At 45.5% G+C, this 12772-nt stretch overlaps 1 protein-coding gene across 2 annotated transcripts in view; it reads right to left on the reverse strand.

The window, feature by feature from the left end:
- The window catches only part of BICRAL (BICRA like chromatin remodeling complex associated protein), a 78216-nt gene that overhangs the window by 6527 nt on the left and 58917 nt on the right, over window positions 1–12772 (reverse strand). For both annotated transcript variants that reach the window (XM_055571396.1, XM_055571397.1), the window contains exons 6-10: window positions 6543–6648; window positions 5607–5707; window positions 3923–3984; window positions 3202–3347; window positions 1880–1974 (exon numbers count right to left, since the gene is read on the reverse strand). In XM_055571396.1, the coding sequence (XP_055427371.1) occupies window positions 1880–1974; window positions 3202–3347; window positions 3923–3984; window positions 5607–5707; window positions 6543–6648 (510 nt within the window). The remainder of the gene's footprint in view (window positions 1–1879; window positions 1975–3201; window positions 3348–3922; window positions 3985–5606; window positions 5708–6542; window positions 6649–12772) is intronic.

Below are 12772 nucleotides of genomic sequence, written 5' to 3' on the forward strand. Positions count from 1 at the left end.
TATTTTGGGGGGCTCCAAAATCACTGCAGATGGTGATTGCAGCCATGAAATTAAAAGACGCTTACTCCTTAGAAGGAAAGTTATGACCAACCTAGATAGCATATTCAAAAGCAGAGACATTACTTTGCTAACAAAGGTCCGTCTGGTCAAGGCTATGGTTTTTCCAGTAGTCATGTATGGATGTGAGAGCTGGACTGTGAAGAAGGCTGAGCGCCGAAGAATTGATGCTTTTGAACTGGGGTGTTGGAGAAGACTCTTGAGAGTCCCTTGGACTGCAAGGAGATCCAACCAGTCCATCCTGAAGGAGATCAGCCCTGGGATTTCTTTGGAAGGAATGATGCTAAAGCTGAAATTCCAGTACTTTGGCCACCTCATGTGAAGAGTTGACTCATTGGAAAAGACTCTGATGCTGGGAGGGATTGGGGGCAGGAGGAGAAGGGGACAGAGGATGAGATGGCTGGATGGCATCACTGACTCGATGGACGTGAGTCTGAGTGAAATCCGGGAGTTGGTGATGGACAGGAAGGCCTGGCGTGCTGCGATTCATGGGGTCGCAAAGAGTCGGACATGACTGAGTGACTGAACTGAACTGATGCCTGTTTATATATATATATATATATATATATACACACACACACACACACACACATCAAGTAAACACAAACATACATACATATTTACACTATACTGTATACATATATAATACAGTTCACTTACTCTTCCAAGGTAAATTTTCAAAGCTGACTTCAAATTAAAAGCCAGTTATGGACTCCCCTGGTGGTACAGTGGATAAGAATCCACCTGCCAATGCAGGGAACACGGGTTCCATCCGCGGTCTGGGAAGATTCCCATATGCCTCGGGGAACTAAGCCCACACGCCATGAAGTACTAAGCCTGTGCTCTAGAAGCCGGGAAGCGAAACTACCAAAGCCCACAAACCCGAGAAGCCACTGCAGTGAGAAGTCTGCACACCACGAGGGAGCAGCCCCCGCTTGCCGCAATGAGAGAGGAGCCCGTCCACAGCAACAAAGACCCGGCGCAACCGGAAAAAAAGCCACTTGTAAGAGACCAGTTTATTAGTCTGTATGATTTTAGAGCTGCTTCTAAAATCTCAGAGAGATTTGGTCTTCCCATCATTTTCGGAGATAATCTTACTCCTTTCTCTAATTTGCTGTGCTTTAAAATCAATTTTGGTTTCTATTTGGAGGGCTAAAAATGTTCTGGAGTTATGGAGTGCTGATGGCGGCATAGTCTGTGAACATATTAAAATCCATCAGGTTGTACATTTTAAAATGAAGCATGATTTTTATGACGTTAGTGACCTCTCAACTGAAAACAAAACTAATTTTAACATCTGTCACCTCATCTTTTCAGATATTATTCTGAACAACCTTCAGCAGAAGTGTCACTGGTCCTCTCCTGCCTTTTCCAGTTGATGAGAGGCAGTGGACAGCATCGGAGTATGGGGGGCTGGGGTCAAGGGGTCCTGGTCTGTATCCCAGCTCTGCTAATTACGGAACAAACTTATTGGCTGTATGGCGTTGGGCAAATTACGTAAGCAAGCCCCACATCCTCACTCAGAACCAGGAAAACAATGGCACGCACTGAGAGTGATCAGTCACGGAAAGCACAGCACTTGTATTTGGGTTGGCCAAAAAGTTTGTATGGAAAATATACAGAAAACCCGAACAAACTTTTTGGCCAACCCACAGCTGCTGTTAGTAGTAGGTACAGGTAAAGGTAACTTTTTCTACAATTTTAAGTATCTGCTCCTTTTAAACTATGGTGGGAAAATGTAATTCTTTGAAGTTTTTCTCTCTGAACTAGTAGCTGTGACCTGTGGAGTTTAAGAAACAAACTGCGCTCAGTGGAACTTTACCATGGCGTCCTCCAGGAGCAGGCATCTGTACTTGTTAAGCATAGCTTGGGTCCTTTTCAGGAGCTGAGTGGCAACTGTTTCAAATTCACTGTCAACTTTAAAAAGAGAGAGAGAAAAAAAAATAGTGAGAGAGTGCACACCAACCACTAGGTCCTTCACTCCTCCACTTTCTCTCAGTTCAGCTCTTCCCTGGTTAGATGCGATGCTTCTGCATGGCTTTCCCTTACTGTTCACTAGCATGTGCTCTCAGAAACTCGTTTTAATACGAGCTTATTTTAACTCTGATTAGGAAACCAAAAACACAACTCCTTTAAGATCATCTATAAAAGAAAAGCACGAAACACAGAACAGCAGCAAATATCAACGAACAGAGAATCATCTACTAGTTCAGGTGACCGAAGCCTCCACTTCCTTCCAGAGCATGAAAATCTGAAACCACTGAGACAATGAGGTCCTACTGTCTGGGCCGGGCAGACCAGGTTCCCGCAACCACACCAACTAGTCCACGGCATCTCGCAGGTCATGGTCCTGTGGCTCTGTCCTTTGTCTCCAAACGTCTCAGTTTCCACTTTTCTCTTTTCAGAGCCTCCACATCCCTATTTCGTGCTGGATGAGGATGAAGAGCACCCTGGCCTTCCCAGGGAAGCTCACGGTGGGCTGATGGCTGCACTCCCATTAGAGACCCCGGTCAGAAGGACGAGGCTGGGGGCAGCTGAGGGGCTGATTCAAGCAGTGGAGGGCGCCTAACGGGGTCCAGGCTGGGAACGTGGTGGGAAGGAGAGTAGAACTGGGCAGCGCGGCTGAGAGAGGCAGAAGGGCCAGGCATCGGAATGGGCTAAGCTCGAGGCGGGATAAGAGGATGTTACCTCTAAACGTTTCGCTAGTTTCTGGATGTGGAGTGGTGCCTTGGACTGCCTTTGGAACCACAAAGCTTTGGAGGGCTACAGTATCTAATTCAAAACGGTGATGCTGACAGCTCAGGGTATGTGTGTACTCAGCCTAAACGCCAAGGACTGTGCCTGAATCACTGTGCAGAGCACCTAGCCCAGGGCCGTCCCACCTGCAGCCAGAGTCCAGACAATGTTCTGCATTCACTGCCCTCAAACTTGCCCATAAAATGTCCAGACATTTGGGTATCCCTTCACAGAATGCTGAGAAAAATAAGTCACAATTCTCAACATGGCCTGGGAAACCAAGTAAATTGGGAAGATGGCAAGTCTGCGGTGAAAAAGAGTAATCCAGTGACCATCTGGGGGCCACGAGCTCAGGTTCTCCTGTGGGCCGTGTCCCCAGGAGGCGCTCTGGGGCTCCAGCCTGCTCACCTTTCCTCAGGTCCTCCTCTGTGGGCATGGTGCCCTGGCACACGTGGTAGGACAGCAGCCTCTGCACCGCATCACTGAGTGACCGGAACTGATTTTTGTCAGGTGTCACCGTGTGGGCTTGGTCCCTCTGTAACTGCTGGAGAATGCTGAGAGAGAGAAATTGCCGATGGCTGTGTTGAGTCACGTCAAGAAATCTAATCACAATGGTTATTCGCATGCAAAGACAATGAGACACCCAGGGATGTTAGCATCTAGAGTATAGCTTTATACTCTGTACATCATAGTGGGTTTAGTTTAGTCTGACCCTGAGTTTAGTCTCAAACTATGACCCTGGCCTCTAAAGCACCGTGTTCCCACCAACCATTCAAGTGCGGGTGCTCACACAGACCCTGGCAATGCCTCACCACTGGCCAGCTAAGCTTCTGGTTAGCATTTCTGTTCTGAACATAGGGATTTATCAAAGCATGCTTCTCAGAGATCCTGAGGCCAAAGGGCATGTGGTTGCTAAGAAGACAAAGAACTATTCTTAAGAACAAAAGGGTAAGCAGTAGGCTCAAACTACATTTGACATATATACGGGTGCTAACAAACTATAGGGAAAGGCTTCCAAAGTATACTTTAAAAAATATATAGCATCATGACCTGACAGCTGTTGTCTATTTGTTGAAGGTTAGGAACCTAGAAAAACATTCAAAATGGTTAATTTCTGAAGGGGACTCACAAAGCTCCTTTAGTCAGCTGTTTGGCAGCAGGCCTCTTCTGTCCTCCCGGGTGACCATCCACCTGAGGACAAAACACACCTCTTCTTAGTCCCTTCTGTAGAAAACACAGCAGAATACAGTTCCACATAAAGGTCACTGTGGCTGCAGCCTTTTCAGCTCTCTATCAAGAGCACACTCTAAGGATGTAGAATTTGCCATGTTGGAAAGCGAAACGAGGAAGTCCCACAGACCCATGCAGCAAAGCTGTGCTGTGTCAAGATTACAGAAAGCTGTGCTATCAGCTCCTTGAAGGGATTCACTTGTACCTTAAAGCCTGAATTCCCAGCTCCCTCTACAAACGCTTCATTATATTTTAATTTTTTCCTTTGGCCACCTTGTGACACGTGAAACTCCCCTGACCAGGGATCAAATTCATGCCCCTCTGCAGTAGAAACAGAATCTTAACCTCTGGACAAGCAGGGGAGCCCTTAAATGCTTATTACTGCTTTTTCAATTGGGCTGCACCAGTTCTTAGTTGCAGCATGTGAAATCTAGTTCCCTGACCAGGGATCGATCCCAGGACCCCTGCATTGGAAGCACAGAGTCTTAGCCACTGGATGACCAGAGAAGTCCTTTCATTATATTTTTGAAAAAACAATATTTTAAGTGCCAGCTTCATAAACAGCTGAAAATTCAGTAGGTAGTCCTTAACTCATCTTCTCAGTAGTAAATAAGGAAGCAAACACATCTGAGCTCTTTTTACATCTAGTCCAGGTGTGTGACCTAGCAGGGTATTTCTTAGATCATAGTAAGGAACAAACACTCCTTATGTCAGAACCTGAGAACTGAGCCAGATCCTTCACTGAGAATTCCAGGCAGGCCCAGACGATCACAAATTTCATTCAGCTATTAACTGGTAAAACTGATGGAAAAGAAACTAAGGCCTTAGAAAATGGAAGACAAAAAATTTGTTTTTTCCTTTTTAGACCAGTGGATGAGTTAAAAGACCATAAAGTCTGACTACTTCATACACTCCGACAGGGGGAAAAAATCTCTAGTGTAACTAAGAGGAACAGATCCACTTTTGATAAGATAATGGTCATTATCATTCAACAGTAAACTACATTTTTTGAGTGCCTATTATGTGTTGGCTGCTGGTATATTATTATTTTTTGTATTCAGAATCATTTTTATTTTTAAAAGATAAATTTTTGCACTGTTTTATTTTATTTAATAAGTACTTAATATTTTCACATGAATATATTTTCCAAGAAAAATCAGAATGGAATTTTTCAACTAAAATGTAATTCAAAGGCTATAAATTATTATTTCTTTAAACAAATGTATTAATGTATTACTATATTTGGGGACACATTCTATTTACTTTTGCTCTTGAGGATTAATTTTTCTTTTTAATTAAACTTTCTGTTTTGGAGTATAGCTGATTAATAATGTTGTGATAGTTCCAGGTGGACAACTGCTGGTATATTATTTCATGAGGAAATCATAGCACTGAAGGTATGTAAGGAAGAGATGCATTCATCCTAGAAACATTGACATTACAAGACCTGGCCCTTGGGGAAGGTCTTCAACGAGCGCCTCTGTGGGCACACAGGGCATCGGGGCTGACTGTGCAGGAGGGGATGTGACATTTTCTTTCAATCACACTGAACATTAAGAAGAAGCCAGGCAACTGTCTTCTACCTGCACCGTTGGCTGGCCAGGAGGTGATCCAACGACTTTTTCCTGTTGGGGCTGTGTGGTTCCTAAGGACGCTGGTATAACTTTGCTTCCAGAATCCTGCCCTATTAGAATGAACACATGAGACAACGTTCAACAGAACAGTAAGTCAGGCCCGGCAGGTAACCCCTAGAGTCCAATGTACACACATTACTGAACTTGCTGAAATAGATTTATCATGGATGTTGGCTATGAGAAAGGAAGCAGGAAGTACATTTATCTACCAAAGTGCAAAAAGCAGAGGTAAGGGTTATGAAAGATTATTTAGGTAATACATAAACACATACACAAATGGTAATAAAAAAAAGCTGTCAATGCTACAGTTTCAAATCATCTAAGGTCTACGGAATAGGCCTCGAGCCAGTGTGATCTGTCAGTAGCACCGAACCTCCAAATACTCACAACTTAAGGAAAGGGAGGCCCAAACGGGACTGGCTATGAGTGTTCATAGTGTCGTCTTTTCTGGTACTTACTGAGCAGTGTGGGTGTTCAAAGCTTTAGAAGCCATGGGAGACATGACCCATGATACTTTCTGTCTCAGAGGGGTGAATTCTAAATACACCTATACAAAGCAACATGAGGACAGCCGCAAAGTCACATGTGCCATATAATACTATTTTCATTTCACTATTTTCAAAATACTAGATTTCACTCTTTCTAAGCAGCACACTTTTTGAACATAATTTAACCAAGGGGTTTTAATTTCTCATTTTTTATATAAAATGATGGCACAGATGCAGCATGGTATATAACTTGGGTGGAAGGGATACAGAAGGCAGGCAGGATCAGAGCAGAGGTGAGGCGGAGTGGAAGAGACGCAGAATGACGGGCATGCAGAGTGCCCCCTGGGAAGACGGGCACAGACTGAGGAGAGCTCATGGGGGGGGGGGGGCTCCTGACCTGGCAGTGCGGTGCTCAAGAGGCCTGGCATGGGCGCTGGCCTCAGGCCATCTGTGGTCTTGGAAGCAGAAATGGGGGAAGTCTGATTCAAGCTTTTTTTCTGAGCCTGTGAAAAACATGGCCAAGATGGAAAAATTAAATCCATGATAAAAGCTTTAAAAGATCACTTAAAATGCCAACCAAGCCAGTTAATGAGTCTCCTGCATCGCCTTCAGGTTAGATTACAAAACAATTTTCCCTGTCACATTGGGAGAACTGCAAAGAGTACCCTCTAAAGCCTCCAGGCATGCTGAGTCTTCTTGACACCATTCAGGGATGCAGAGTGCATTGACACCAGCTGCTTTCTTGCTCCTGGAACTCCTGTGTCCATGGTACTCAGATGCAGGGCTGAGCCTGGAGCTCAGTTTCTACCCCCCAACAGTTTCTAGCTTCAGGAATGCTTTATCACACCTGCAAGGATTATGACCTTGACTATTCGGGGTCTGCAGGAATGCCGAGCACCCGGTCAGGGCCTAAGTGCCAACGCCAAATCTATTGTCAACACTCGCTGTTTGCTGTGTAGATGATCTGAAGAACCTCTCACCCCTGCTGTCTGGGAGGTCTTTGGTTCATGAAATGACAGCCTTAGGTGGCAGGTAACTGGGAAATGTAAATTCAACTGAATATTAGTCTGGGCAAAATATCACTAGAAAAATTAATCTGATGTTTAAATTGTTATGTGCTTTTCTATAAATAAGGAAGATGAACTGGGTGATGTTTAAGGGCTAACAAGTTCTAGCTCTAAAAAAATCTGTTATCTCTATAATGCATTTAAAGTGATAAAAAAAAGTGAAAAAGTCCTTGGTGACTCAGTGGTAGAGAATCTGCCTGCAATGCAGGAGACACAAGTTTAATCCCAGGGATGGGAAGATCCCCTGGAGGAAGGCATGGCAACCCACTCCAGTATTCTTGCCTGGAGAATCCCATGGACAGAGAAGCCTGGCGGGCTAGAGTCCATAGGTTCGCAAAGAGCTGGACATGACTGAAGCAGCTGAGCACACATGCACGCACAATAAAGGGTGGGTTTCTACACCACACCCACTTTTTAATCCTTTATGTCATTACTATTTCACAGTGCAGTAAGTTTTCAGGTTTTCCTTCAATTTTGTACACCAGCAGATGCTTTAGCGTAACCATCTCCATGGGTGATGGCCTGTGACTTTGGCCTAAGGAGAAGTTTCCCACCAACCATTCACACGCGGCCGCTCACAGAACTGGGTAATGCCTGGTCTAATGCAATTAACTAGATATGTTAATATTTCTGTTCTAAACAGTGAATTATGCTAAATAACTATCTATTTGGCTCCTTTTTCTAATACAAAAATGAAGAGGGATTTGACATCATCCAAGGGAGACTGGAGGAGATCATTACAAAGACGGAAATGGTCACCTTGCTCATCTTTCCATTAGCAGGAAAGCTTGGACCTGCATCTCTTAAGTCTACAGGCAATATTCATACGTTCTTAGTGAGAACACCACAGGGGAGAACCTCCCAGTCTTCACAGAGTTTCCCCTGGCACAGAATCCCACACTCTCCTACTGCAGAGAAGCCACAAGGAGGATGTCCATGTTGTAGGGAGGCCTGCGGCTTTCCTCACAAGTATTTCCAGCAGACAAACACTAAGGGCCACCTTGACCTAGTGGTTAGGACTCTGGGCTTTCACTGCTGTGGCCCAGGTTCAACCCCCGGTTGGGGAACTGAGTTCCTACAAGCTGCAAGGTGTGGTCAAAAAAAAAAGAAAGAAAAGTACTACTTTGGATAAAAAACAGATAAAAGTTGGAAAAATGTGGTCTAACAGGGCAAGGCTATATTCTAGATGGGACTCTGAAATAACGAGATCAACAGATGAGTAGATGAACCAGAAGGAATACGTTCAAATGACCAAAGTCCTCACAGCAGTACTGCCAGGACACATCTTTGGAATTTCTTTCAATAGGCCTAGTTCACATAAAACAGAAGAATTTCATCCTTATTGCTTAAGAGCATACAACTTTGAAAAACTGAATACGTAAATGGCACTACACAGCCTGATCTCCCAACTTATTTATCAGTCATGACCCTGAATGACTCTTAGCTATTAAACAAACAAATAAAATCCATGCATACATAAGGAGTAAAACTAGGGAACTCTCCAGTAGTTCAGTGGTTAGGACTCCAAGCTTTCACTGCGGAGGGCTCGGGTTTGATCCCTGGTTGGGTACTAAGACCCCACAAGATGTCCAGCACAGCCAAAACAAAACAAAAAGTTAAAAAATACATTAGAAAAGCAAGGAAGAAATCATCATGAAAGTCAGGAGCAGGCTGGGGTTAGGGAGGCACACGGAAGGAGGAGGTGGTCTGTGCGGGTACTGAGAACAGTCCATTTCTTGAGTTGTTACTCGCACAGGTATTTGTTTATAATTATTTGGTAACTGTACATTTATATTTTCTTTATTTTCCTAAATGTGTGTGTTTTTTCATAATATAGAAGAGTAACAAGAAAAAAAAAATACCCCGAACAATCTAATCTAATGTCAAAGCTGCTTTCCAATTGTGATGTTGGAGAAGACTCTTGAGAATCCCTTGGCCAGCAAAGAGATCAAACCAGTCAATCCTAAAGGAAATCAGTCCTGAATACTCATTGGAAGGACTGATGCTGAAGCTGAAGCTCCAATATCTTGGCCACATGATGCAAACAGCCAACTCACTGGAAAAGACCCTGATGCTGGGAAAGAATGAAGACAAAAGGAGAAGAGGGTGACAGAGAATGAGATGGTTGGATGGCATCACTGACCCAATGGACATGAACTTGGACAAATTCCGGGAGATAGTGACGAACAGGGAGGCCTGGTGTGTTGCAGTCCATGGGGTCACAAAGAGTGGGACATGACTTAGCGACTGAATGATAATAACAGCAAAGGGAATAAATTGCCGCTGTGTCTGAAAGCAAGGCTGCTCTCTGCAGGATGCCTCTCGTTTGAGCAGGTTCTGGTATGAGTGTTTCACAGGCCTCTTGCCCACCTGAGTTGGGGCTCGACACTGGCATCAGCGCATTTTCATCCTCCAGCTGCTGCCCGTGCCCCTGATTGTGTCCCCCTGCTGGGGACTGGAATGATCTCCCCAGCTGGTCCATGGTGGGTAACATGGAGGTTGGGTGGGCCAGGGTGATGGGAGAATAGCAATCCCCTGGGAATGTGGGTTACACCTCCATTCACCAGGTCTGTATGTTTGGAAAGCTCTGCTGCCCGACAGGCCCACTCCGTTTCCAGGTGTCACTGGTCGCTTCCAGTCCTCTGATTTTCCGGGCAGGATTTTGTCTGGTTCACTACTAAATCCCCAGCACCGGAAGAGGGCCTGACACCACAGCGAGCACAGGGTGAACTGCTGTCAGATGAAAACGAGTGAGTGAATTCCATGGCAGCGTAAGTTACAGGGGTCCCTACTTCCTCCTAGGCCAAAGCTCTCCCTATCAGCCAACAACTTTCTGCCACTTCCCCCCCAGTTTAGGTTGCCCCCAACTGACAGTCTTTTCCAGAAATAAAGTTTATCATTCTGGTCTTTTTTCCCTGAGCTCTAAGGAGAAAACTTTCTCTTGAAATATATTTTCTTTACAATAGAGAAGCTACTGAAGGCTATTTTCTTGCAAACTTGGCTCCAAGAACTCTGCTCACATCAGTGTATGATTTTAACTCTTTAGATCCTGCATTATCTTGATACCATGTGAATACAGAGAAATCCTCCAATGAATCAGAATACAGAATCTATCCTTACCCAGCTCTGTGGTACCCTTTGTAAGAAGCCCACAACAAACTAGCAAGATTATAAGCATCAAGCATCTGCTGAATAAGGGAGGCCACTGGGAATCTTCCCAGCCCACGCCCTCCTCTGGGAATCGCCCCCCACCTCCTGGCACAGAAATGGGTGGAGCCAGCGTGGTGGACACACACAGGGCTAGGGGATGTGGAGAGCCAGAATCCAGGGCAGGGGCACCTCTTCTTCCCGTGGAAAGTGCCAACCCTGCCAGTGAGTAGCTTCTCCCTCCTGGGGGTGCCTTTCTTTATTTCGGCTCAGGGTGCACTTTTTCCTAATTTGAACAAAGGCTCTGTACAGAGCAGCAGAGGCCCCATGTGGCTGCTCCCTCAGGTCACCCGTGACTGGCTCCTCTGGTCAAGGCTGATTGAACCACGGGTGGGCCAATCAGATGCTCTTGGAGTTGAGAATGGGGGGAGCGGGTGGGTACCTAAGAGCAGTCATTCTCAAGGGCAGGTTTGTAGCCTAATTGTACCAAGATCACCTTGGGGAGCTTCTGAAAGACAAAGTTTTGGGGTTCCATCCACAAAGATGGATTCAGAAATCCAATGTGACGTTTAGGAATCCTTTATTAAACAAAGCTCTCCAGTGGATTCTGATGTATTCTGAAGGTGGGGAAACCACTGCATTTGCCAGTCTCTGTTTTTCTTTTTTCTTTTTCCAGTCTCTGTTAAATGGTTGGCAAATATTGTGACGTTGGCCTGGGCTGGCCACTTGGGGCCAGAAGAGGGAGAGGGGACCGTGAAGGAGAGAGGCAGGCACATGCCATCTTGGAACGGCCAAGGGAACAGCAGGGAGCCTGGTTCTGACCCTTATAAAGAAGCTGCACTCCATGAGATGTTCTTTTTTGCCAAACAAGGTAGAGTGAGTTTCTGATAGTTGCAACCCAAAGTACCTTGACTAAGACATTTGGGCGTTCACTGTATACACCATACAACAGTAATCAAAGAGGGGAACTGAAGGATACCGCTACAGGCCTTGCCTTCTGAACGTTTACCAGCCAGAGAACACCCAGGCAGGCCCAAACCCAGCCCATCAGCGCACCACAGTTACGGCGGCCGATCTCAGGCCCTCAGGCCTGACCAGTAACCCTTTCTTTCTCTGGCTAGCTTCCTGCTCATTTTCCACTGAAGGCTATTTCATTGTCTTCAAACCTGTAAGCCAGGTGAGAATTCATTCCACCTTCTGCCATCAAAGTATGACCTCACCTGATCCCCAGTCATCCCTTCTCCCTTCCCTGTTACAGTGGAAGAAGCACCTCCCCTTTTTTTTCTACAAAGAACTCCACTGATGCCCTGGAATTCATGTTCTTCTCCTTCCCAAGAGCTTTGGAAAAAAGGTCCAGGCTTTCCCGTATCTCATAAAACTCACCCACTGGACTCCACACATCCGTGGAGCTACTGCAGGGTCAGTTACTGTCATTTTTCTGGAAGCTGTCCATGCTCATGACCACACTCCTCATCTCCCCTCATCTATAATCTGGCTTCTGCACATATCACTCCATGGAAACAAATGTTACCAAGGTCAACAACTGCCTCCCTGTTGCTAAATATGTCAGAAACATTCCCATCCTAACTTCCACCAGCCCCTCAGTGACATTCAACTCTATGGACCCTAACTATCCCTGCCTGCCTCATTTTCCTTTCTTAGCTTCCAAACTGCCAAGACCTTTTGGTTTTTTGGAATATTCTGAATCTCTTTTGTCTTTCTGTGTCCACCCCCAAAGTGTTGAAGTGTGTTAGGGTTCTCTTCTGGTCATTCTTCCCTCTCTACTGACACACTCTTCCTGATGCCTTTCCTCCACTCTGGCCGCTTCCATCGTGATATACATGCAAGTCAGTCCCACTTCAGCTGGCATTTCACCCTCTGCTTCAGGATATGGAGCCGTCTCCCATACAACTCCGTTGTCACACAAGCACCTCATCCTTGACAAATATCCTAAACTAAACTCAGAACTTCCCTTCAAACCACGATGTCTTCCCCTGTTCTCTGTTTCAGTGAACCTGGGTGTCACAGTCAGGAATCTCAGTTCAGTTCAGTTCAGTTGCTCAGTCGTGTCCAACTCTTTGTGACCCCATGGACTGCACCACACCAGGCTTCCCTGTCCATCTCCCAGAGCTTTCTCAAACTCATGTCCATCAAGTCAGTGATGCCATCCAACCATCTCATCCTCTGTTGTTCCCTTCTCTCACCTTCAGTTTTTCCCAGCATCAGGGTCTTTTCAAATGAGTCAGTTCTTCACATCAGGTGGGTAAAGTATTGGAGTTTCAGCATCAGTCCTTTCAAAGAATATTCAGGACTGATCTCCTTTAGAATGGTCTGGTTGGATCTCCTTGCAGTCCAAGGGACTCCCAAGAGTCTTCTCCAACACAATAGTTCAAAAGCATCAATTCTTCGGCCC

The sequence above is a fragment of the Bubalus kerabau genome, chromosome 3 (assembly GCF_029407905.1).
Source record: "Bubalus kerabau isolate K-KA32 ecotype Philippines breed swamp buffalo chromosome 3, PCC_UOA_SB_1v2, whole genome shotgun sequence".
Lineage (NCBI taxonomy): Eukaryota > Metazoa > Chordata > Mammalia > Artiodactyla > Bovidae > Bubalus > Bubalus kerabau.